This window comes from Grampus griseus (genome assembly GCF_964374135.1).
Source record: "Grampus griseus genome assembly, chromosome: 16".
NCBI lineage: Eukaryota > Metazoa > Chordata > Mammalia > Artiodactyla > Delphinidae > Grampus > Grampus griseus.
The window spans coordinates 76,559,083-76,586,650 of NC_139010.1; the positions used below are offsets into that span (position 1 = coordinate 76,559,083).

At 44.7% G+C, this 27,568-nt stretch overlaps 1 protein-coding gene across 6 annotated transcripts in view; it reads right to left on the reverse strand.

Annotated features, from left to right (window-relative positions):
- FGFR2 (fibroblast growth factor receptor 2) overlaps positions 1–27,568 on the reverse strand; it is a gene marked incomplete at its 5' end in the record, with an annotated part of 99,279 nt that overhangs the window by 51,219 nt on the left and 20,492 nt on the right. For 3 of the 6 annotated variants that reach the window (XM_082674335.1, XM_082674334.1, XM_082674338.1), the window contains 4 exons: positions 1,493–1,616; positions 12,744–12,913; positions 23,596–23,673; positions 24,560–24,826. In XM_082674335.1, the coding sequence (XP_082530461.1) occupies positions 1,493–1,616; positions 12,744–12,913; positions 23,596–23,673; positions 24,560–24,826 (639 nt within the window). The remainder of the gene's footprint in view (positions 1–1,492; positions 1,617–12,743; positions 12,914–23,595; positions 23,674–24,559; positions 24,827–27,568) is intronic. The other 3 variants (XM_082674333.1, XM_082674336.1, XM_082674337.1) reach the window with 2 other exon arrangements.

Sequence of the window (27,568 nt, forward strand, 5' to 3'; positions counted from 1 at the left end):
TAAACTATCAGTACGTAGTGATTCCCGCTAAGAAACATTCCACAAATATCTCTGTGAGAAAAGAAGGCTCTTAAAACTCAGGCTTTGATGAATATCTATAGAATCTATATTATACAAAATCCTTTCAAATTTCACATTAAGGCTTCTGAATAACAAAATGCTGTTTTTTTCACTGAACACTTTACAAATGGAGATAAAGACTGAATCATGCTTTCCAAGGCAGAGTTTCTTATGGATTTAATTTAACCTGATAGAAAATTAAAATGGTTTTCTATTTAATTTTCAGTTAACCTAAAACTTCAATTAACCACATCTATGTAATTTGGTTTATCAAGATGTCGCAAAGTTTCTTTAATGGCTCTTTGGGCAACTCAAATATCTATGGGGTCTCTCTCCTCAAAGAGTTTATATTTTATTGAAGGAGAAGAAATGCCCACATGTGAAATAATACTAAGGGCACGTGCACAGGAAATGATGGCGGAAGGCCTTTGTTTGTGGATGCACAGGGGGCGGGCATGAGTTTGTGGGGTTACAGAGGGTCACACTAACGCAAAATGAGTCAAGGTGAGACTGAGACTTTAGCAGGAGTCAGAAACCTGCATGTGGGGATGTGCAAACCGATTAGGTAACCCACAGCAAGGACTCAAGGACAGGTGGCCACACCGAGAGTCAGGGTAGATGGCAAAGACAAAAGGTGGCTTCTACAAAGGAAAGATCTCAGCCCACCATCCCGAAACGAGACACCTCCTAGGTGTAAGTTTATCAATCCTCCAACAAGACAGAGAAACAGCCTTTCTTCATCGGTTACAACTAAACCCATCATAATAGACCAGCCTTAGGAAGAAATTTGAGTTTCCAGGACAACAAGTTATGTTGTCTTAAGATATTTCATTAAAATAGTTTATTTAAGCACTTTGATTAAAAAAAGTATTCATAAGCCCATTAAAACAGTTCCCTTTTCACAGAAGAAATAGCTTCTAGGAATAGATGTTGAACTTGTAGTGTTTAATGACTTTCTTCTGATGGGACTGAAGGGTCCCTTGACGTTAACCTTAGTCCAACCAGCTATAATCTCAGTCATTATAATACCTTTTCCTTTACTCTTCAGCCAGCATTATATAGTTGCCCTTCTTTCAGCAACAATGTTCTCCCACAGTCTAACTGTACCTTTCCCTGCAGACACTAACATTTTGCAGAGAAATCTCAGCTTCCAGAACATCAGCACATCTCACACCACATCCACATTACACAAAATGATGCTTGGGAGCCAAGGGGATCACGCAAAACACATAAAACTCAGCTAATCAGGAAACAGAACATTGTCAAATGACAGAAGAATCCTTCCCAAATGATAGCGTGTATTTAGAAAGAATGAAAACAAACCAAGCCTCCTGAAAGCATGGGGAGAAACAAGACTCACTTTCACAATTTCAAATGAGTAAAGCTGCAGCAGGCTGGCACATGGCTGCCGCTCGGGGAGAAGCAAACTCACCAACAACATCAAGGTGGTACGTGTGATTGATGGACCCGTAATCGTTCTCCACCACACAGGTATAATTTCCTTTGTCGGATGGGACCACGCTTTCCATGATAAGGCTCCAATGCTGGTTTCGTACCTGCAAAGATGAGAGGAAAGGTGGTTATTGAACAATCTTAGTACAGAACACCAGGCGCTTTGCTTTCTTGATTTAAAAAGAAGTTGAGGGAGACAAGGAAGGCAGAGAAGAATCACCTGAATTCTAAATTTTCCTCATAATAAATACTCAGACTGGTGACAAAGGAAAACAACAATTATCATCATGGTGAACATCTGGCAAGCTGACATCATCATGTTAAGATACAAAAGAGTGTTTGCAGTAGGTCTGTCACTGTCACAGGTTTGAGGGGTCCTCCAGGAGCTGCCAAGTGGCCGGGGAACCTAACACTAACCCACAGCGTCAGTGCCCCAGGGCAGGTGAGCCTCAGACTGCTCCTCCACTGGGAGCCCTCAAACCCTACAGCACCAAGGAACTACGTAGAGCAAACGCCAGTGAACACGTACCGTAAACCAGGCACTTTGCTGAGCGCTCCTTTCCACCTCAGCTAACTTAACCTTAACTCTCCCAAGGAGCCCACAAGGTAGGTGCTGTTATTGTTCCTGGAAGCTTCTGGTTTGAAGTCCTCTTAGATCCTTCCCCACAGCGCTTAGATGCTGTCAGGACATCTCAAGAAGTTTCAGCTGGAAACATAGGTCTGCCCCTCCCATCTCTGGCTGAATAGATGCTACATGTTCCTGAGATACACTCGGAATTTCAAATATGGGAGCAATGAATCCTCAGGAAACTTAAGTTGTGTATCTATCTGTTTACAAACTCCTTGAGACTTTTCAAAGATAAGCAGCACATGAGAAAAGAAGTTATTGTGATTCTTACCCTAGTTCTGTCAACATGCAAACAGACTAGGTTCTAAGGTTTCCACCTTGCTTTCAAAGTATTTCAATAGACTCAGACTTTCAAGCAAGCATGATTTTTCCTTATCAAGGTCAAAATGCAGATTTCATCTTTCAGGTTCATGGCTTTAATATTTCTCTCCAAATCCGTATCATTCTTTAAAGGCATTTTGGACAAGGCATTCTGGAGAAATGGAAAGAAAAAATAAAAAGCCAGGGCCTACTCATCCTATTTCAGGGATTCCAACTGACCTTCTGAATGATTCCCTGAGCACTGCAAGTGTTTTCTGCCTTAATCACATAAAAAACCGATAATGCCAGCAGAGCCTGCGCAAGCACATGAGAGATTCTAGGAACTAAATTAGAGAATAAAGAAAATCGTCTCGTGAACGCTCCATTATAAAGAGGGGAGGGCAGAGCAGCTGTCCACTTGGAAAAGCAGAGCCAACAGAGGTAAGAGGTTAGAAGAACACGCGATAGTACAACTCTTTTCATGTCAGTCGTTCAGTTCAGCACAAGCCATCACGGCAGAGTGCAGTTACTGACGCTGAGTCCAAAAACAAGATTGCTGGTCATCACTAACAGTCTTGGGAAGCATCATGGGGGTGAAGGCTGGATTCTTCTTCTTCACAGACTACAAGCCCTGAATTAAGACTGCGTTCCGAGCAGTCCCTTTGCTTCAGCTGCTGCCTGAAAACGACTCCCCCTGTAAACCATGGAGGTTGTTTCAGTCTAAGGTCCTAGAGCTGGTGATGGGGTGTTCGTCTCACTGTCCCAGGGGAAATGTCTGGCAGTCAATGAACTTGAAGTCATCAGACCTACAATGGAGAGAGTCTATTCTCTACATCGGAGAAGACTCACTTTCTGCTCTTGGCTGGGCCACAGGCTTTTAGGAGAACCAAAACGAGAGGCTGTGTCTCCTCTTTGGAGAAGCACCTTCTCTGCAGAATGTATAAAAGGGACGCTCAGGAAGAAGAGAAGACGTGGACACTAAAATCTCCAGTTTAAGCATTCCCTATGGAAATCCTGGCCCCCCGGGGGCTACCCCGGAGCTGTAGGCTCAGAGCATGGAAAAGGCAGGTGCTAGCTCCTCGACTTAACTCGAGGCAGATGAGCCCACAATGAGACCCTCCCTCTCCAGAAGCGCTCAGCAGTAGCAGGAATGGGGCTCTCTTGGCCTCTGAGGAACCAGTCACTTGGAGGGTAACTCGGGCCGATGTCACCAAGCCACGTAATCCAGCATTTAGCCCCGCTGTAAATATTCAGTTCTTTGAGCCCCTGCTCAAATGTCATGCCCATAAGCCCTTAATCATGGCTAGTGCCTGTCTCTGGACCCCATCCAAACTGTCAATGTCTTTCTTGTGCCTGGATCCAGATTTGGCACAGAGTGGATTCCAAATGGAGCTGAACCTGAACTGTGCAGGCAGGGCATGGTCTGTCTCTGCCCGAGACATTAAATCTTGGCATATACAGCCCCGCACGCCACTGCCTTTTTTTAACCCTAGGGCCTATGGTCAGCTCCAGTCTTTCGTCGGGGCTATGGCATTCCACGTAAGATCTACAAGGGCATGTGCTCCCTGGATATTTACTTCCTAGAGATGCACGACAATAATGTTAATAAGTTAACATTTATAAAATGCTTTCACAATGAGAAACACATTTACCCAACAGGGTGCTTCTGCCCTTCCAGAGACCTTGGTACTCAATCAATATTGCCCCATACAGTGCTGTTAATATTTATTTTCTTACACCATGGCTCCAGTATTTGATTCCTTGACATACCACCAATCCCAAATTTTATGAGCTGTGGCATTTTCCAATGGATGCCCTTGGAAGTCTCCAACAGGGAGACTATTTGACACTTTTGTAGGGGACATCCTACCATTAATTATTGGTTGCTTAATGACAAGCTAAGAGACTACAAACAGTAACTCTACAAAGATGGGGAACAGAGGCACAAAGATTTCTGTGCTTTTTTAAACACACCATTTCCATACCGAGATTCCGGGTACACCTAAAGAAACTACAAAAATGTAAGATGTCATCTTCGACACGTTTTTCTCAATTCCTTTTTTTTGCTTTTTAATGCTCCATTGTTTCTGCCACTTAGGTCAAATGAACATAAACCATCTTTGGTTGCACAGAAGAGGGAATGTAAGTACTCAACAAACATATGAAAAGATGCTTAACCTCATTAAGGAGCAGGGAACTGCAAATTAAAACAATGATGAGGGCTCCCCTGGTGGCGCAGTGGCTGAGAGTCTGCCTGCCGATACAGGGGACGCGGGTTCGTGCCCCGGTCCGGGAGGATCCCACATGCCGCGGAGCGGCTGGGCCCGTGAGCCATGGCCGCTGAGCCTGCGCGTCCGGAGCCTGTGCTCCGCAACGGAAGAGGCCACAGCAGTGAGAGGCCCGCGTACCGCAAAAAAAAGGAAAAACAATGATGAGACACTGTTATTCACCAGTTGATTAACAAAAATTAGAAAGATCAATGTCATTGAGTACTCGGTGAGGGTGGAGGGAAATAGAAACTCAAATTGATAACATAAGTTGAGAAAAACCTTTCTGTAAAATAATTTGCTAGTACCCATTAAAATTAGCAACACACATTTTTTTTTTTGGACCCAGCTAATTCCACTTCTAGAAATCTTGCCTACACAGAAAAGAGCAGGATTACTTCAAAGCACATAATAAAATTGTTGCTTCAAGCACAGTTTGTAACAGAAGAAAACTGGAATCCATCAACAGGAGACTCATTCAACATGAACAGTTTATTCCAAAAGAATAGCATACAGTCATTAAAAAGAATGAGGTATTCTTATGTTCCGTCCCGGTAAAATATCACTGATAGTTACTGATGAATGAAAACAAGTAGCCTGAGTGCAAATATGTATATTCATGATTCCATTTTGTAAAAAAATACACACACAAGACACACACATGACACACACACACACAACCTTCTAGGCGCAAATAGGCCTGAATCTGTAAGCATGACTTGTGTACAAGGTAAAATCAGAAAGAAAATGTACTCAACTGTTAGTGATATACTTTATATAATTAAGCAGTAGGATTAGAAATGTTTACTCTTTTCTCATTTTCACTTTTCAAATTTAAACATAAATCTCACACACACACAACAGAAAAAGTGAAATAAACCCTAGGGTAGTAGTTGTTTTGTGGCAGAACCACCGCATGTGTAACTCTCCGGCGGACAGACCACAAAAGCCAGGGAGAAGAGAAATCCTGCAGTAACTGACCATGCACAATCCCTTCTTCTCATTCCTCCCTGTGGCTAAATCTTTGTGGAATTCATCAGTATTTTTCATCTGCCAAGGAACAAAATGAGAGAGCATGGAGTTTCAAAACTATGTTCACTAAAATCTTCTAAAAATAACATTTCAATACTGAAACCAAGCAGACTGAAGCTAATGGCCTCAACTCTCTTCTTACTTGTAATCCAAAAACTGGATCCACAAACATTCTACACCCTGTCATTGCAAAGACAAAAGGTGGCCCAGACAGGTTTTCTCGGAATTCCTCAGTTACCTAAAGCCTCCACGTTGCACCTAAAACCCCTAGCCTTCAGCTGACAACTGGGAATGTCGATTGAGTTGGTAGGACACCAAAACACCTAGGTGAAAGGTGAAAGGTCAAAGACCCAGCTGTCACCTGGATGTTTGCTTTCCACATTGCAAAAAACTCTGAACATTTCCAAACACCCAGGTGTTCGATAACAAGCAGAATAAACACCCAGAAGCTGGATGGAAAGTTTTGCTCTGTGCCAAATCGAGGAATGATGTGTCCACATGATGGTAAATACCCCCAAGAGTTCCTTCCACCAGTATCAGGGCTCAAATTATGGAGAAGGACAGCACTCCCTTTTAACCCTGGCCTTCATAAGGTGCCCCACGAACTACAATTCAACATAAACCAGGTGTCATGAGGATGCCTAAAATCTTACTAGCCCATGGCAGATCCCCATTTTCAGCTGGTTCCTGGGGGACTCCAGACCATCCCTCTGGGATGTATACATACAAACTGAGCTTACATGTGCCAAGGGCTGTAGCACACGCTGCTTCCTGTCACCACGCAGACCTGGAGACAAACACCTGTTTAATGCTTAAACGCCAAGAGGTTTGCTTTTCGGGAGGGGTCCAGAGAACAGGGCTGGGTGAGCTCTGATCTTTGAGGACCAATGGCAGAAACTCTTCCCTCTACTCAGTAAACAATGGATCTCTCCAGAGGAGGTGGGAAGTGAATTATAAAATGCAAGGCTGATCCCCTTCGATGCCTGTTCCCTTCGATGCCTGTTCCCTGACGGTGCCCAGAAAGGTGCTCTGGGGACAGACTGCCAAAAGGGCATCCGCTGCCTTTTGAACTTAACTCTTTAAAAACGTCACGGCCTTCTTTAAAAAGCTAAACACAGAATCACCATATGATCGAGCAATTCCATTCCTAGGTATACACCCGAAGGAACTCCAAGTAAGGACTCAAACAGATACTAGTACACCAATGTTCATAGCTGCGTCATCCACAGTAGCCACAAGGTGGAAACAACCCAAGCGCCCATCAACAGATGAACGGATAAACGAAGTGTGATATATCCATATAATGGAATATGATTCAGCCACTCTTTTAAAAGAAGGAAGTTCTGATACATGCTACAACATGGATGAACCTTGAACATATTAAGTGAAACAGCCAGATACAAAAGGACACATTTCCTATGATTCCACTTATAGGAGATACCTGGACAGGCAAATTCACAGACAGAAAGTAGATTCGAAGTTACCAGGGCCTGGGGAAAGGAGGAGGAGGGAATTAATGTTTAATGGATACAGAGTTTCTATTTTGGATGATGAAAAAGTTTTAGAAATAAATGACAAATTTTATGTTATACTTTTACCACACACCAAAAAAAAAAAATCTCATACAGGTCACGGAAGCTAGAAGAACAGCGTCATACCCCTCCCCCCAACTTTACTCTCAACAGTATACCCTGCATCAACTGATAGTTATATGCTCTTGGGAAGCCATTACTACCTACGTGTCTTTCGTTTATCATAACAGTGTTTGGGGTTTTTTTTTAAACAAAACATGGAACCATATTTTAATATGGGCATGAACTTTGGAGCAAAAATTGCCTGGGTCCAAATAACAGCTCCACCACCTAGGAGCCCCATGTGCAAAGGGGACAAAAGAACAGTGCCCACCTCTTTGGGCTGTGCAGGGGACAGGGTGCCATGTACACAGGAGGCACCTGGAACAGTCAGGACACAGGTGAGCAGACAACACATGCCAGCAGATACCAACATACACCTGCCCCTCGTCACAGTCTCCCTGATCTGACATTAAAGCAGAAGTGTCTTGGTTGAAAAAAAGCTCAACAAATATGAATACATTAAAACGCAAATTAGTACTGATTTTTCCAAATAAACACACTTTGGGGTTAAGCATTACACTTAATAACCTAGAAAATGTAAATCTAACCTAACCATCAAAACAACCAGTTCAGTTGTGATAAGAAAATAATTTTTGTAGTTGTCTTTTCTTGGACCTGAAATGTACTTGGAAACTAACAGTCCATACTCTACAATGCTTCCTCTCCTCTGCCAGGCCGCTCCGTGGGAATTCTAACCTCTTGGATGCCGTGGGCTCTTGTGCCAATTCTATGGCCGTGTTGAGGGAGAGCTTTATCCCATGATCTCTCTTGGGTCTTATGCAGTTAGTAAGTGGCTTGAAAGATGGTTTTTAAGAATGTTCTTCTCCTCTATGCCTAAATCATTACCTAGGAATGAGCTAGCAATTGAGCTGGTCTATTAGTTATCTCAGTCATCTTCTTGCTTTTCTACATTTAATTGTAATCACTGCTCAGAGCCCTACTAAACATCTAGCCTTAAAGGCAACCTCCTTATAAAAAACAAACTCTGTGCTGCTGTTTAAGATGAAAAATGGCTGATGCTGCGTTATGGTCAGGCTACTAAATCACAGGTTTTAGTGCTGGAAAGGATCAGACGTTAGAGATTTCCTATCCTATCCTTCTCATCTTAAGGATAGGTGATGTGAAGCCCGGAGATCTCAGCCAACTTTTTAACTGATGTTAAAAAAGCCCAGGCATCAGCACAATTAGGGAGATATGGTTTTGCTTCAAGTCATGCTTCGTCATTATATAACATCCAACCAGGCTTTGCCCACATACTAAGAAAAACAGTAATTTGACTCTTAATAACCTAAGAATGGCTCAGCATGAGTTCTTTGATAAGTAAGACTGAAACACAGAATACCAAAGAGCTCTATGGGCCATTTTAATTAAAATGAGCTTTCTGTCCTGTTTCATAATTCTCTTTGACTTTGTTTTGGTTTTTTTGTGTTCCTTCTCCCTTCAATGGCCACATATGCATAATACAGTAGACCAGGGCCCAAGTGCCCAGCCCATAAACAGGTAGAAAGAGCTAGACAGACAGCTGGGCCATCAGAGCACAGCCATGGTTTATGCAATGAGATTTATGACGGAGAAAAAAAAAAAAAATCACAGAAATGCACACCAAAAAAATCACAATTTTGTTTGTGGGAAATTTCAGGTCTTGCTTTCTGGAAAAATACATCTTGGAAAACTTGACACTTTGCTTCTTCATTAAATAAAAGAGCAAAAGGACGGGAGTGAGAGGAGGGGTCATTTGGACATCAGTCGGGCCCTCCACGTGAACAATTAGGTCTCGGCTTTGGGGGGAAGTGCCGAGGAATGGAAACTACAAACTGTACAATACGGATCCCTCAAGTCACATGTTCAGAGACACAGTTCTTTACAAGTGTATGTAGGTAACAAAGGGAAACATCAGAGGGAAAACCTCCCATCACGACCATGCTCCCCCCTCTGCCCTGGAGCTCAGCCCAGCAGGGGTGGCCCTCAGGTGGGAGTCCACCTCTGTGACCTTTAGTGACTTCATGGCCTAGGAACCTGGGGACCTGGGGTGGGTCTAACACGTCATTAGCAAGACTTAGGCTTTAGGTAACTATATTTTCCCAGGAGGTAAGAGATCTCTGTCTTTTCCTTTCAAGTCCCAGAAGCCCATTGGGCTCAATGGAATTTCCAAGGGTGTCCCGTATTCCCAAAACGAATGACCGATGCCACAACCATTGTGAATCCAGGTTGACTACCCTTGCAATGATGCGGCAAGCCCCCAGGCCAGTCGGGCCCACAGAGAAAGGCCAGCTGGGCAAGAGATGCATCACTGCCGGCCGGCACTCCCCACCCCCGCTCCAAAGGTGTAATACTCTCCCTTTTGTTTGCCCTTTTCATTGAAAACAAAAACAGAGTTTAGATTTTTCTCCCCACACACTCAAATTCCATTCCTCTTTCACTCCAGAAATGACTCCAACATCAAACAACAAAAATACTTTGGTCGTCTGTGCCTCCTCGGGATGAGGCTAAAGGTTCCCAGTTTCACTTTTAGAACATTAGCTGCTCTTCATTTAGTGGAGTGTTGTCATCAATAATCAAAACCGAACTGCACCTGTTGAAAAGCAAGCAGCATTTCCTCACTCGGCGCCCTCAGTCTCCCAGCGTGTTTGTAACCACTAATTCAGATTTGCAAAAAGCTCCTTCCCCGTAATAATGATGTTGGTCCTATTTATTTTGAGACCGGGAGTTTCTGGAGGCTCACTGACCCTTTGCACTCATTTCCCAGACTTTCTTGAGGAAGGAAATGAGTTAACCACCAAGATTTTGACCACCCTTCTTATACTCAAGTTGTATTTAAATAAATCATTGGAACTGCATCAGTTATGATTTCAGAGAACGTTTGGTGGTTAGAACAATCCCAGGGGCCTCGATTTTAGTGGTTTAACTCTTCCTTTACAACCAGCATCACCTAATGAAATCTCTGTCTATTCATTCTTTAAAAAAAAAAAAAAAAAAAAAGCCAACCTCCAATCTCATTGTACCAGTCTAAGGACTGAACAAAGAGACAAATCGTCCTCCTGCTACTGCTTCCCCCAATGAGCAGGAGTCGTAGAAGACAACCCAAGTATTTCTACTCCACGGCTTCAAAGGCATCCACCTTCCAGCAGATGTGTTTCACATCTGTTTCACACATAAACTGCCCACACGTGCGCTTAGAAATTTACTCATAGGCTTTCCCAATTATCCTCTGGGTTTTGGCTTCTAGAAAGTAATTTTTCAATGTTAAAACAAAAGTCAAAAGTTCCTACAGACGAAAATACTAACCCTTTCAAGATGAGTAACTGTGTATAGTGTTTCAGGAAAGGGCTCCGGGGCACTTTGTGTGGAGGGAAGCCCCATTTGAGCGCAGCAGGGATGGGACAGGGACTCACGTGCCATCTAAAGTGATGTTGCTGTGTTAACACAGGTAAGGGGTACATCAGGGAAAGTCCTCCTGGGTATCACACTGCTGCCACCAAGAAATCCTCTCCCACATGGTTCTTAAGGACCTGGGGCCTGAGTTGATGCATATCCTGCTTCATCCACTGTGCAGGTTCCTCCGATGCTCCAGTGATCCCCGTGTTTCCTGATACTCGTGCCCTCAATAATCACCTCCCTTGGTGACTTACTTAATGGTAGAAAACAGCAAAAGTGGTGGGATGGTACTTCTGTGATTAGGTTACAAAGGCTGTGACATCTATCTTCCTCATACTCTCCTCTGTCTTGTCTGTTCCCCCTCAGGAAGCTAGCTGCCATGCTGTCAGCTGCCCTACGGAGAGGCCCATGTGGCCAAAGGGTGGCTTCCAGCCAACGGCCAGTGAGGAACTGAGGCCCCCAGTCCAACAGCCTGCGAGGAAGTGAATCCTGACAACAACCACATGAGTGAGTCTGGAAGCAGATCCTTCCCCACTGACCCTTCAGATGAGACCCCAGCCCTAACTGAAACCACGATTACCCTCCTGTGAGAGGCCCTGAGACAGAAGGCCACCTAAGCCACACCTGGATTCCTGACCCATGGAAACTGTGAGAGAATAAATGCTGTTATAAAAGCTGCCAGGTCTTGGGGTAATTTGTTACAAGGCAATGGGTAACTGATACACCCATTCACGTTCCAAATGCACCAAAGAATTTCACAGTAAGGTTCCTTAAGTCATCCTTATATACTAAATTCGTAGAGTTCTCCCCTTCCACACTAAATGATCTGGAGATTCCACATCACTCTTCTGAGACAACCTTCCTTCAAACTCAGCCTAGAATCCTTTCCTGATCTCCTTTACCTTAGTCTCCCAAGGAGCCAACATCACCTCTCTGCACATCCACAGCACAACCTACTCTTCTAACTTCACCCATATCAGTGTCTTGATTGCCAGCTCTTCTGTCTGCCTTCCTGCTGGACGAGGAGCCCCGATAAGCTAGGGCCGTGCTTTGCCCAGAGCCTAGGACGGTGCCTGCTACGAGGGCACTCGATCAACATTTGCTCAATGGATGGACAAACGCCTGAAGAGGCATCTTCAGGGAAATGGTTGCCAATTTCAACCTCCCCAGTGAGTGATGAGACTATATTTCACCACATTCTGTAATGGGCTCTTCAGAATCCTTGAGGATGGAGGACAGGGAGATTGCCTCTGTCATCTTGGAAGTGTTCTTTTTTTTTTTTTAGTTTTATTTATTTATTTGGCTGTGTTGGGTCTTCATTGCTGCGCACGGACTTTCTCTAGTTGCGGCGAGCAGGGGCTACTCTTCGTTGTGGTGCACATGCTTCTCACCGCAGTGGCTTCTCTCATTGCGAAGCACGGGCTCTAGGCACACAGGCTTCAGTAGCTGTGGCACGCAGGCTCGGTAGTTGTGGCTCGTGGGCTCAGCATGTGGGATCTTCCCGGACCAGGGTTCAAATCAGTGTCCCCTGCATTGGCGGGCGGATTCTTAACCACTGCGCCACCAGGGAAGTCCCGGGAAGTGTTCTCTCTTAATGAGTAGTATTTCATACCCCAGTCTCTCATCCAAGTCCATCCACTGTTCATACAATCCTGCTCAGATAGGGCAACTGTACTTACAACACTTCTCAAATTCCGCTTCAGTTTTAGTTTTACAGACCATAAAACATATAGAAAACAGACTCTCAGCTTTCGACCCTTCTATTACTAAACTCTCTTCATATAAAGAACAACACAAATGGGGATTGTACTTTAAAATTACATGCAAGTCCAGGGTAAATTTTTTAAAATATCAAACATGGAAACGATCAATTATGATAATTATTGATTTTTTAAAAAAAGAATATTCCTTCTAGTTCCTGCTAACTTTTGACTACTTAAAAAAATAAAGAAATAAAAATTGAAGAAATAGAATATTTTGAAAGCTTCATTCTACCTTATAGCCTCCAATGCGATGTTCCTGCTTAAATTCCTTCCCGTTTTTCAGCCACCTCATCGTTGGTGTTGGATTCCCCCCAGCTGGACAGCGGAACTTGACAGTGTTGGCTGCTGGGACGGCGTGCAGCCGTTTTTCCATCTTTTCTGTGTTGGTCCAATACGGTGCCCCTGTTTTGGAAAATGACATTATAATGTACGTAGATGGATAGCTTCGTCTCCATCATTAAATCCTAACAGGTAAGATCATTTTCTTTTGTAGGTGAATGATCCGACGCTTTCAAAACCTTTGGGTAATATTTACATCAGGGAAACATTTTCTGAAGTCTGCTCCAGCTGGCCTCCCAGAGGCCCCTGGAGGTGGGCTGCTTGATAGTTTATGTCTATTAACAGGGAAGCTTCTCTCCCTGTTCTTAGTGCCAGAATATAAATGCATGAACCATGCTTTAAATGCTACTTTAGACACACGGGGACGACACACACCGTAACAACAGCTTTAGATCACTTTAGATCACCACACCTATGAAAGGATCACACATACACATAAACAGGTTGTGCCCAAAAGCCACATCAATTTATCCATTCGCGCTTCAAAGGGTAATCAATAGTATAACTTATCCCAGGAGGGTAGAATAGTTCAGGGAGGATTCATTAATTTCCCAGCACTTTATATGACAAGTCAACAAGCCATGCTACTAAATATGTTTTAATTTTTAAAATGAAAAATGAAAAAAGGTTTCTTTCCTCTCGAATGGTGGTTGTGAATGCCATAATTCTACCAGCACGTCTAAGCAGGTAACTCAATAGGAGGCTGCCAATTAAACATTGTTGTGCCCTCTAAGGAGCCCTCAAAGACAGGAACACTAGGGATTTTTTAAACTCAAAGAAGGAGACACCTTTTCCAATTACCACAGGAAGGACATTTTTTTCTAAATTAAAGTCACAGCATCAATCGGGAATACTACCATAAATTCTTCAAGCCTGCTAATAATGGCTCATGACCACTACTGACTGGGTGCTTCTTATTTGCAGACAAAGCCCCCAAAGCTCTCACGTGTTTACTGTATTAATCCTGACACAATTCAATTATAATCCCTGTTTAGGGATGGGGAAACTGAGTCACGGAGCAGTAATCTGCCCACAGCCACAAAACTAGGAAGAAGCGCGACCAGGATGTGATCCGAGGCAGTTTGATTGCAGAGCCCACTGTTGGTCTCCTACCTACTCTCCAAAGCATTGGAATCCATACCTTTAACCTCTCTGAACGTGCAGGACTGGCGTCCAGGACAGCCTCAGCTGAAGGCACACTGCCTCCGTTATTACTGCCCAGGATTTCCAATGAAATCTTATACAGCAATTTAACTTGTCACATGCGTGATTCTGTCTCAGCAAACAGGTAACCAAAATCCCTGTATCCTCCCCAAAGCATCCATCAGCAGGGCCTTTAACATCCTAGAACATTCTAGAACACTAAAACTCTTGAAGACTGATCCATAAGTGCTTATTTCTAACAAGGGTTAGACTGAGCAGCAGCACACACCCTCCACAAACCAGAAGCAAAAACGGGCGTAGGAAGGGGCTTTGTCTATGATGCAGACTTAGAAGCTTCCTCCTCTGTTCTGTGGATGACACAGCTCGTTCCTGGCGAGGTAACAATGCCCTTCACTTAACAGCCAGGCTGTCGTGGTGGAATCAGAAAGTGGAAAGACTGCATCCAAAACACCTACCCTTCTTTGACTCACCCTTGCTCTTGAAACCTGCTATAAAAGGTGAAACAGGGATTTCTTAACGGGGACATGCTGTATCTTCTTTATCCTTCTGCTTATCTAAGTGTCAAGGTGGTGGGGTATCGACACGATGCCATACCAGAGCAAAGGGAGGCAAAACTTGTCAGTCATGTGCACCAGAGAGAGAAAGGCCAGTGGGAGGGCGGGAGGGGAGCTGGGGGAGAAAATAGAGCTGCCCTTCTTTCCTCTGAATCCAGTTGCATCTGTAATGAGTAGGCAACTTGGTAGCCACTTGACTTGGGGTGTCAAATGCCCATAAACACACCTATTCTTTTGAGGGTTCCCCAGGGAGTACTCGATTCCTGTTTATCATAAGTCTCCCAGGGCCTGGCATATACTGCAACAATTTCAATCATCTTTCATTTTAAAAGCTCCTACTTAGAAAAATTCCATCCACAGCCACTAAAAAAGAAAGCAGTGAGAGCACAAAATAAATAATGAGCTTTGTCGCTACACAAAGACTTTTACAAATCTGCCCTAAATGAAAAGCATACCTCATGCTGTCAGGTGTCTGCATTCATGTTATCTGTTTAAGTAAACACAATAGCCTATTCATACGAATTAGCTAAATATTAATGTAGTGGCTCTTTCAGATACCATCAATTACAGCTGCCCTGATCCCGTGGAATGTCTTTGCATTTTTATATAAAAAGAAATCAACAGACGTGTGCTTACGTACCAAGAGGCACGATTTCCATGTTCCCTATGTGGAAAAACAGGACTCAGCTTTAGCAACTAGGAACGCTGCGTTGCTCCTCCGTCACTGGGCTAAGCTGCTGGTGAGCCTGCAACCCACATGGGGATCCCCAGGCCACATGGGCCTGTACAGTCTTGGCCTGTGGCAAGAGCACACTGGCAACCAGCACCTTTTTCCTGGAGCCTGAGGAATTATTTAAGGACAAGGGTGAAAGAATTTTGTTGGAATTTCTGGCAGATAGCCACTTCCCTGGGGTGAAATTTCAATCATCAAACCTGCACCTATAAAATCTGCTTGTGCAAAACAGACACACAGCCATGCTTCTCATCTCAAGTCTATGGGCTAATTCAAAAAGAGTCACGTACCACAATGTTCACTGCAGCACTATTTACAATAGCCAGGACATGGAAGCAACCTAAGTGTCCATCGACAGATGAATGGATAAAGAAGATGTGGCACATATATACAATGGAATATTACTCAGCCATAAAAAGAAATGAAACTGAGTTATTTGTAGTGAGGTGGATGGACCTAGAGTCTGTCCTACAGAGTGAAGTAAGTCAGAAAGAGAAAAACAAATACCGTATGCTAACACATATATACGGAATCTAAAAAAAAAAAAAAAAAAAGGTTCTGATGAACCTGGGGCAGGACAGGAATAAAGACGCAGACGTAGAGAATGGACTTGAGGACCCAATGGAGGGGTAAGGTTAGGCTGGGATGAAGTGAGAGAGTAACATTGACATATATACACTACCAAATGTAAAACAGATAGCTAGTGGGAAGCAGCTGCATCGCACGGGGAGATCAGCTCGGTGCTTTGTGACCCCCTAGAGGGGTGGGAGGGAGACGCAGGAGGGAGGGTATATGGGGATATATGTATACGTATAGCTGATTCACTTTGTTATAAAGCAGAAACTAACACACCATTGTAAAGCAATTATACTCCAATAAAGATGTTAAAAAAAAAAGAAGAAACCAGAAAAAAAATCTTTTTAAATAAAGTCTGTGGGCACCGTGTGTCTCATCTAAAGGCTCAGAGATCGCAGGTGGGTGAGGCGCCGTGAAATCTAATCAACAAAGTAGAAGCCAATCACCTACATGACTGTCACTGGAAACCCGAATTCACAACATTCGCTTTCTCTGAATAACGGCAAAGCTTGACTCAACAAAAAGGGCCGTCAGGCCAAGTTCTCGAGGTTCCCTGAGTGGCAGTGATGGGTCACCACCAACTCCGTGTCCAACACCACTCCGGGTGCTAACGTCACACAGGCACCATGTGCTTTCACGATGAGGCCTTCCTTTAAGAAGTCAAGCTCACGAATTTTTTTAAGAACATATGCTGGAGGGGAGGAGTTATTTTATTATTTTACAACGGCTCTTTCTGAAATAAACTAGTTTTATGGAAAACTTGAAGAATCTGGAAGGTCCAGAAAAATAATTACACTGTAGGAATGGCCCTGCTGTGTTTCCATCATCAATGTCCTATGTCCTCTGCGAACTCTTCCTGTCTTCAATATTTCATGCTATGTTTGCAGTCTGGACACATGGAAATGCCAGGGTGCCCACCCCAAGAACTACAATGCAGCTGGAGAGAAACAGGGACCAGGCTCCTAAAAAGCTCCTCTACCTAATGAGGCCTCTCTATCCCAAGGCTGTGAACAGCATTAACAACTTTCATTTGGAGGAGGAACTCACTTAACAAATTAATGATCTACAAAAGCAGAGAAGACTCTAGCACACAGTAGATGCTCAATACGGATGGCCAAGGCCACACCATGTTGCTTGAAAGAGGTGTACGGCATCCACTTTGTACGCCTTCCCTGACATAATCTTAGGGATTTATTTAATAGAGACGGAATCGTGGTATAAGCCCCTGATGGCATAAAACATGAATTATACTTAAATCAGGAGGAAATAAGTTGACCTAGATGATAGGTATGGCCCCTTCTGCTCTGACACTCTCAAATCTTCTGCTGTAGTATGCAGCAAAAGAACGACATTCTCTTAGTCATTAAATACTAATAACGACCAAGTTAAGGGAACAGTAAGACCTAGCCAAAATAAATCAATAAATACAAGCCCATCATCAAGGTTTAGCGTATAGACTCATTATCATTTTCTACACTGAAACAGATACTGTATGTTAGTAATAATACCAAGTAAGTAGAATTTTAATTTAATACAACAGAAGTCTCTTCACTTGTGGCTGGTTAAGCAGATTCATAACCCCACAGAAACTTCCCTCAAGGTTCCCTCAACACAGCCTTTCTTAACCCCCCTTCAACCCACAATAAAGATTCATCATTCCTTCTCTGGTCCACCATCTTCCTGGTTATTTATGTCTGTTTCCATGCCCAGAGCGTTTCTCGACTGAAATATATTCCTCTCGATGTCTGCTGGCCAATAAGGGCAGATCACCTGGAGTGTGCAGCTCAAGCCACCTTCAGACTGTGAAGCAGGCACTCAAGTGTTTATTGAACAGATGGATGGATGGATGGATGGACGGACCAGATGGACGGCTGTTAAAAGCCTGAGCTATAAAATGAGGGAGCTGAACTGAATGTTCTGATAAGGCCCCTCCCGGTTCTAACATTCTTTCCAGGTATCTATCTATATTCTACACAGATATTGATTCTGTCAACAAACGATAGGATCAGAGGATTTATTTTGACCCTGCAACCTAAACCCAAGGAGAAAACATGGGCTGCTGAGCCAGCTCCCACAAAAACTCTTACGTATCCCCACCCTGACACTGAAGGTTTATGGTCTTCTCTCTCTCTCTCTCTCTCTCTCACCAAATAGAGAGAATACAGCCTGGTGGTTTAAAGGAAAAACATGGACTCAAATTACCACTGTACCAAAAGGGACCTCAGTGACCATCTGGCCCAACGGCTGGTGTGATCAATGTCATCCAGAAAGGTTAAGTGATTTGATCAAGGTCACATGGCCAGAGGCTGGGCTGAGGCTAGACCCAAGTCTCCAGCTCCCTGAGCAGTGCTCTTTCAACCACTCCATGCTGCCCTTTGAACTCTCCCATGGTAATTAAGTCAAAAGTTCAAGATTTATGTGAGCTGTGGCCGCTGATGACTGCCAACTGTATTTTTATTGATGTAAAAAAAAAAAACAACAGCCTGTTTCAGCTCTTAGATTAAGTCTCACAAACTCTCTAAAGCCTCACTAAGGCCTCTGTCTTAAGTCTATAATTAGTGCCTTTAAAAATATCACTAATCAGGACATTTCAATGCTTTGACCCCTGATGAGGGAAGGAGGCACGTCTCTGAGAGCTCTACCCCATCCTTGCAGTAGACTGCAGTTCATCTGTCTTCAGTTTTGCACAGAGAAACAGAAAACAAATCCAACAAAATATGGAGATGTCAGTGAAGGTGTGACTGTGGGGCTCAGGGGGGCTTTATTGGAGAAATCTCATTAAAACAACAGCTTGCTGACCAACAAGGCATTCAATAAGAAATACATTAAAACAAACCAGGCAAGCGACCCACATGTGAAACGCCTAAGTCCACTGGGAGACCAGTTGCTTGGGGGAGTTCCCAGGCTCTGCCTTCAAAAGAGAACCCGCTAGTGGCCGGTGATGCTGCTGGACCAGAGGGGAGGCCGAGAAAGAAAAGACGCTCAATCTGGCCGAATGGATGGAACACCACCCCCGGCCTTTGTGATAAAACACCCAAACCAAACTTGTAATGAGGTTTTCACCGCAAAGGTGTTTCAAAAACTTTAGGCAGCTGGTACATTTTCTAAAAATTTGTTTTCTTCAGTTCCTGGAAACTTCAACACAACTAAGAAACCAGCATTTACCAACTTAGGTACGATCTCTTCCAAGGAAAATCTCAATTAGAGCCAAGGAGACGGTGAACTGTTACGATCAGCAGGTCTATCAATGAACGTTTAGAATCTCAGGCCAAGAACCTTCATTTTCCCCAGTTGCTTACAACAACAACAACAAAAAAAAAAATTGCCTTTCTCCCTAATATGGAGGATGGGCAGATGCAGGTCTGAACGAAAATAAAGCCAAAATAGAAAATTACCTTCTCTCTCTTTACTCAATAGGAAGAACCACTCCACCTGATACGACTGTCTTACTATCAATTCCCTCTAGTTAAGCAGCCAACCTGAACCTTCTGTCACTCATGCCCTTCCCAAGAAGTCAGTCTCAAGTTCTCCAGAGACAGGAATCACTTAAACACAAGCCGGAGGTGATAAAAAGTACCTCGAAAAAAACGGACAGACACGTCTATCTATTTGCTGCCAGATAACCCATTAAGATACCTAGTACCTAGGGAAGGCAAGGACTAGTTAAGTTACGCTTTTTTAAGCTAAAGCACAAAGCTTGAACCTTTTCAAAATCCTCAACCTGGACGCATTTCAAAAATTAGCATTTGAAATCACAACTTTCTGTCCGGAGAAAGTCTCTTTCACCAAAGGGCATATGTAGCAGCATTATTTCCTGGCAGCCGGGCTCGCAGTGACATCACAAGATTGTTCCACTCAGGGAAACGTCTAGCACTGGTCAAGTGTGAGGTCATCAGCTAGTCAGCTGCTAAAATATGACCGAAGAATGCCCTTCACATCTGTGATGGAAGAACTTGCCTTAAAGGGGAGGCAGTCAGATCAATCAAATCAGCCCATTGCGGGGATTTTCAAAGCACGTGCAGCAGGATGTGAATAGATGCTATATTTTAAAAAGGGTCTTACGGTCAGTAAGTTTGGAAAACCCAGGGAAAGGACAAAAAGAAACAGATGTCTTACTACAGAACTTCCCAGAGCTTGTAACAGGCTGATGGACACTGTAAGTCTTCAAGAAAGGTCACGGTATGAGGTATTTTCCAAATTCATTTCAAAATACAAGTCATTTTTGGCAGAGAATTATGCCGAACTAGGGTTCCAAGGGATACTCTTTGAGAAACATCAGCTTATTCTCTTAATGTACAAACCAAACCTGAACGCTGCTCTGTTTTTAATGGGATCTGTAAAAGATATACGTGAGGACGGTAGTTCCACAAAATATTCATTCAACATCCAGGCTAGTCCTTGCCCTCCAGAAGCAATCTACCAGAAAAGGCAGGTCTGAGATACGTGACACTACACGTGATACAAGGTACACTACCTGTGATACAACAGAACCCGTGAACAACAGTCAAAGCCACTCAATCGCCCAGTGTAAACAAGGAAACCCCCTACAGAGGAGCCCACTTTTGAGCTGGGTCTCGCAGGATGAGGTAAGAGTTCAGATCAACCCGAACATTGCAGTACGTTCCTATAAAACTCAAATCGGACCTGGAGGTTAACGGATACCAGTTTCACGGCCAAAATGCAACAATCCTGCCTTAAGTTTTGACTGTTCTTTTTGCCATTATATTTGACTCCCATACTTTTTGTACTCCGTACAGAATCTCAGAAGAACTCTACCAGGCAGATAAGCTTGGCTTCTGAGAGTTAACTGACAAAATTAGATAAACAAGAATACCAGCAATGAGAGTAACCTACAATCTATTTTTGGAGTCACTTGATGGAGAACTAACGTAGACCAATCCTAAAAGAGAAAAACCCTTCTCGGAGAAGCTCAGAGCTATCACTGTCAGCACAGGGTTACTGGCGCATCATTTGTTAACTTCACTGAAGGGGAACTTTCAAACACACCCCAGTGGCATCTCCAGGCAATCAGAAGGCACCGAAGGAATCAATTTGGACACATGAGTGGTTTCCAGGTGGCTGAAAATGCAAAGAATTCAGTGCTTCTACAATTTTCCCTATTAATCAGGTCAGGCATTTGACACTCGAGGTGGCAAAAAATTGTCTTAATGGCAACATCCCCTTCCCCGCCTTGCCAATTACCCTGGCCATGGCATTCCTCTGTCCACACGGGCCACAGCTGCTTAATCTCAGCTGCCCCAGGCTGCACCTGTGAATCAGACCGGCCTAATCACACTAACAGATGGCAGAGGCCAAGGAGCCAGCTAAGAACTGCTATCACTTTAAATCGCATCTAATGTTTCACAGGCACCAAACAGAGGCAATTCCCGACAGCAGTATCTGCCTGGTACAGCTAACACCAGCCCTTAATCACTGCAGAGCACCCACTTCGGGGCAGAGTTGGTGTCATTCGAGAGCTAATTACAAAGAACCCTGGTTGCAAGGTGAAGGAAGGCACGGCCATTCACTCAACGTGGGCTGGCGTGCCTTAAATGCAACACTCTACTACCTGGCCCTACCTGGGCACTGAGCAGTCAGGACTAGTATTCAGGATGAAAAGAGAGTCATCAGAGAGAGATTCAGTTCATTCAGCCTACCCTGCCGTTACATTTGATAACTTCCTGCATATTCCGGGTAACGTGTTATTAGGCAGGGGACTGATCACCAGAACAACACGGTTCCCAGGCATGCCAACAGAACCGCGCTGAATCTGATGTCCCAGTCACCAGCAATGGCTCCCACACACGGGTACCACTTGAGGGCTGTAAACAGCTGTGCGAGCATCCTCCCTTCACCCCCGTCATCACCCTGAGTATTGGCAGAGGGGCGCTGTGATTAGACATGCAACAGGCCTCTCTGACTGAACTGCGGCTCGGCTATTGGCTCACTGAATCACAGATTGCCAATGAATAAAACACAAACAACTCCTGTCTCCACCTTATCTGGTCGTTGGGGGCACTGACTGAACCAGCAGCCAGCCCAGAGTCGGCCCAGAGCAGACCCTTTTCATCACTGTCAGGGTCACTGCCTCTCCTGCCGGAGCCAGAGAACTAATAAGAAGTGAGCGGCATGTTGTAACGTACCAGTGTTTTATTACTAAATCGCAATGATAACAACCACCTCATTAGAAGGCTGGTACAAAGCACAGCGGAAGACACTTTCACTCGCCTTATTACCCACTGTTTTACCAACGAGATCGCTAACAATAAACTCCTTCTGGAAGCAGATCTGCATGTGTGAATCCCTAAGCCAGTGGTTCTTACGCTTCCTGTGCATCAGAATCACTCCCAAAGTTTCTAATTCAGTGGGTCCGGGGTGGGCCTCGAGAATTTTCATTCCCAGTAAGTTCTTAAGTGACGCTGATGCTAGTGGTCGCAAGCTTTCTCTTGCCAAAGAGTGAAAACTATATGAGCCAAAATACCTCCCTTTTTGCCTAAGCTGCTAGGAGACTCAAGAGACAAATCCAGTTCCCCACTTAAGCAAAACATTATCCCAGGTGCCGGACAACATGGATTTTTCTCTTCTTCCTTGAAAAAGCCCTGGGTCTATTTTAATAACGAATTATCTTATTATTTAGGCCTTGTTTAAAGTTATTAAAGTAATATCCTTTTGAGAAAACGTAGCATATAACATCTAAGCAAAGAATGCCACTGACCAATGCAAAATCACTTTGGAAATATTCCAACCATGTTATTGGAAACATTTGATCTTCTTTATTGAATAAACACTCACAAATATTTTTCTGAGCAATGTACAAATATGGACTCACTAATCCTCATAACCCCCAAAGATACTGTGATTATTCCCATTTTACAGATAAAGAAACTGAGGCACAAAAGTTAAATTACTTGCCCAAGGTTACCCAACTCGGCAGTGGTGGAGCAGCATTTGAACCGAGGCTGCCCAGCTCTGAGAGGCCACATTCTCACTCACCATGTAAAGGCCTCCTAGTGTCAGTTACGGCAGTGCTTTAACTGCCTTTAAATGCGCAAACAGCATTCGTTGCCCCCCTTTTCTATCTGCAACGTAAGACACACTTCCCTTATTTCTGCTCAGCAAGCACTAATGTTTCATAAGGCCATGGTTTCTCAACCTTGGCACTATCCACATTTTGGACCAGATAATTCTTTGTTATGGGGCTGCCCTGTACATTGTAAAGATGTTTATTAGCAGCATCCCTGGCCTCTGCAAAGCCACTAGCATCCCCCCAACTTCCTGTGCTGAGACAACCAAACATTGCCCAGTGTCCCCCTGGGGAGGGGGAAGGAGGAGAATCACCCCCCGTGGAAAACCACTGGGACAAGCCAAGCACCGTTGACGGTTATGAACGAGACCAGGATGTTACACGGCTCTGCTGGCTTTACGTCTCCAAACAGCAAGAAGCCAGAGGAAAAAGGAAAACCAAGGAAAGAAAAGTCATAACTGCTTTCAAAAGAAAAGTGGCTACTGACACAATAAGAAAGAACAAACAGTAGAGAAGGGTGTACAGTAACACTGGTTTATTCTCAGATTTGAAAGTCAAGAGAGGAGACACAGCAGAGAGAGGTGGGGACCGCGGGCGACAGCATCCCGAAGAGTCGACAGGGAGACAGCTTAGAGTCAGGCCTTCCCACTGAGCTCTCCTCTCTCGGGGACCTTCAGAGACAGCAATTACTTACTCTTGCTGTTACTGTTCTCACTGACAAAATCCTCCGAGCCATCTGTGTCGTCCTCATCATCTCCGGATGAGATGGCATCTGTATTCAAAAGAACATATCCATGGTTGTGTTTTTGCTGAGCCAAAGGTTGCAATCATCTACAACTTAGTCTTTCTGGAAAGGGGATTCAACAACCCAGGAACCCAGGCAAGAAGTCTGAGACCGTGTTTAGTTAAGATGGTTTTAATGGCTTAAATTTTCACTCCATGATGATAGTTCGTCTATATTATGATTCTCAACGTTTTTTGCTTTCACCTTATTTAAACATGCTATAAAATTGGATATACTGAAACTGGATTTTAAGCTTCAAATGGTACTCGAGTCCCCAACGAACTTACTGATTGTGTAATATCCAAAGATTCTTTCCAACACAAGCTTTCAGCACTCGGGGTCTACTTCAAGAAAGCAAATTAGTCGCTAGAAAAACTTAGCCCCCGTGTGGCCTTCTGACCGTTTACTAATATTCTGAAAGCGGAACTTTAAACTTGGCTGCAAAGGGGTCCTGTGCAGTCCCTCCTCGCCACATGGAAGAAAAGTCAAGGAGAGAAACTCAAATTTTAACAAAAGGAAGCAGAAATCTTCAGCATCCAAGTTTCAATTCTATGTTCTAAATGCCAAGGATGCCGGTGGTATGGGGGTTAAAAAAAAAAAAAAAAAGATGTGTTTTTACTTATAGGAAAGTGTGCTGTCTTAAATGAAAAATGTTACTGTGCACGTGAGAATCCCGTCATTTTTAACGACCGGCCTCTCCGATATACCAGGTCCCATAGAAGAACTTCAACAACAGATCAATCACAAACTGTGAAGTTCTGTGCCTGGCATCCAAGTAGCAGATCCCACCATGATTTCACTTGTCCAATAACACTGTACCCAGAAAAATGGCTACAGAGAAGAGAGAGAGCAGACAGCTGGCAGGCCAACTCACCTGTGACATTGACCATGAAGTAGACAGTCTCACTGTCTACATTCCTAGCAGCAGTACAAGCATAGAGGCCGGAGTCTCTAGGCGTGGCACCTTTTATCTGCAAGTACTCCCCAATTAGCACTGTCCTATTGTTGGGCCCCAAGTGTACCCCATCCTTAGTCCAACTGATCATGGCGGCATCTCGCAACAGGCAGCGCAACTCTAGCGATTCCCGGGGCGCAGCCACGTAAACTTCTGGTTGGGAAATTTGGTATTTGGTTGATGGCTCTGCAGAAAGGTGGGAGAGAGAAGACGGAGACAGATGGGAAAGAGGGAAAGGAGAGAACGTCCAACAAAGGTCAGTGGAGGCCCCTTGACTCCCAAGAGAGGCAGTTCATGCTTTGCAAATGGCCCCAGGGTGTCTGCTTCTCCTCGCACCCCCAGAAGCCGCCCTCACCAAGGAGAAGAGGAGAATCCAAAACCAACCAGAGGAAGCACCCGGCAAAAGCTGCCCCACTGAGTTTCCACAAACTGTAGAGCGTTAAACACAAACCCAAACCCAACTTGGAAAGACACTGTACAAGAAAACTCTAAAGTCGATTATCAATCCTAAGCCTGCTTACACTGTAACCCCCGGGAAAGTATCATCGTGGCGTTTTTAATCTGTGAGATCGTGTGTTTTACAAATGGTTTAATTCCACATGACTGCATGGCTGTGTACACACACACGCACGCACGCACGCACACACACACACACACTCCTATTTATTTGTGCTGACTCTGCCTGTTGTCATAAATCTGAGCTTCTTAAAAAGAAATGCCTCAAACTCTCAGGCTCAGATCGGAACATTGCTGGTCTGGAGTCTTACTTCGGCGCTGGGTGAGCTGGGATACACTGCTTTCCCTTAAAATAATAATAGCCTGAAGGCGTTAATGTCAAAACAGAAAAGAGAAAAATGCCCCCAGGGAGCCAAGAGGCGGTCCCCAGCCCCCATTACACGTAAATGGATCCTGAAATGAAGCTGCTGAACGCTGCAGGACTGTCGCTCCGTTCGCAAAGCTGGACCGCTCCCTGCCCAAAAGCCCCTGCCATACACCCTGGGTTCCAGCCTCCTCAGGCCTCGGCCTTTGTCTCCTTTAGGGCTGTTCCTTCCTCCCTTGCCTCCACGCTAACACCAACCCGCCCTTCAAGGCCCAAATCACTCGTGCCCTCCCGGATGAGGGAGTGCCACCAGCCACCCTGGCCCAGAGGGAAGCGGGTCTCCCCTCTTCCCCAGCTCCTGGGGACGGACGACATTCCTGAGGGACTTGTCCTGTCCAGAGGAGATGCCAAGATCCTGAAGCGAGGGCTGAGGTCTTGTGGCTCTTTGTGAGCCCCTCCCCTGCCCCAGGCAGACGCATGGAAGGTGATCATTTCGAACAGGGCAAGATGGGACCTGGCAGGATCCAGCCTCCGCGAAAGGACTGACAAGGAGCCGTGCGTCAAGAACAGCCGGAGCTGCCAGCCGGGACCCACGAGGGTCTGTGAATCGGCTTTCATCCTCCACAGGGAGAACTATGAATGGTACCCAGAGTCCCAGGCCCAGAAAAACACAAAGCTTCCCGGCTCTGGGACGGTTCCAAAGCTGGGCAACATCACAAGGCAATTGTTTTGTCCTTCTGAATGTGGCCTGGACCAATCTCCCACATAAGATTGAAAGAAAGTTACTTCACGTTTCAGTCCCTGTATCCAAGGACCAGCAAGAGCCGCACGCATCTGGTTCTAGAAAAATCCTTCTCCCCACCACCACCGCCAGCCAACATGGAGGGCCAGAGCCCCCCAAAGGGGCACCCCTAGCCTCACCGAGGCATCCACGCCAAGAAGGGCCCAGACGTTGAACAGGATGGGAACATAAGGAGGTTACCACACAAAGAGGAGAAAATAGAAGTCATGTTTAACATGGAAAAACACACCCCAAAGCAAGGGCAGAAAGCCCCAATGACAAGCAGGTTACATTTCAAAAGTTTGTTTTTCTCATTCAACAGTTATTTATTGAGCACCTACTACGGGCCACGCTGCTTTTCATTCCGGATGCTCAAGAAGCAACAGGAAACAAAAACAGTCCTTGCACTTATGGGATATTAATTACAGACAATAAATACAACATCGACAAAATGAGAAAGCATGCAGGGTGGTCCTAAGTGTCAGGGAGAAGATTCAGCAGGTTAGCGGCACACCCAGAGATGGAGGCTCCGGGCTCCAAAGCAGGAGTTGGCTAACCACAGCTCCCGGGCCGAACCCAGCCATCGTCTGTCTTTGTAAACAAAGTTTTATAGGCGCACGGCCATGCTTACGTATTGTCTGGGGCTGCTGTGATGTGACAGTGGCAGAGCTGAGTAGTTGAAACAGAGACCTAATGGCCTGCAGAACCTAAAATAGTTACAGTCTCGCCCTTTAGGGCAAGTTCACCAACTCCTGTTGTATAGCATGGTCAGAGAAGTCTTCTCTGGAGAGAAGTGAAGGGCAAAGCAATGCTTAAAAGATGTTGCTGGGAACTGAGCTGGAAGGTCCTCAGATGCGGCCTCCCAAGGCTAAGTCATAATGCTGCTGAATTCAGGGACTAATAAAAATGTTTTGAACTCTGGATCCTGAGCAGAAATGCGGGTAAGAGGGGAAACGGAGAAGAACAAAGGAATCAGCTTGGCCCGTAATCTCAGAGCATCTCCTCTTCCCACCTCCTAGAGTCAGGGCCAGTCAATATCTGAAATGACGGGCCCCCAAAGGCCACCTGGCCCACCCCTTTCACAGCTGGTCAAGGCGAGGATCAGATGTCATTTGGGTCCTGGGTCTCCAACAACTGATCACAGAAACAGCACCCACAATGTTAGGATGAGCTGCCAGTGGCTTAGCCTGGGTCATAAAATAATCGATATTTATTACAACCACATTGTATGATCAGCAAGTTACCAAGAATGTTGTGGAATCTGCTTTCCTCTGAGCCAGAACTGGTCATCAAGAGATGACTGAGCAAGAAGCCAGCTGGTCAGAAG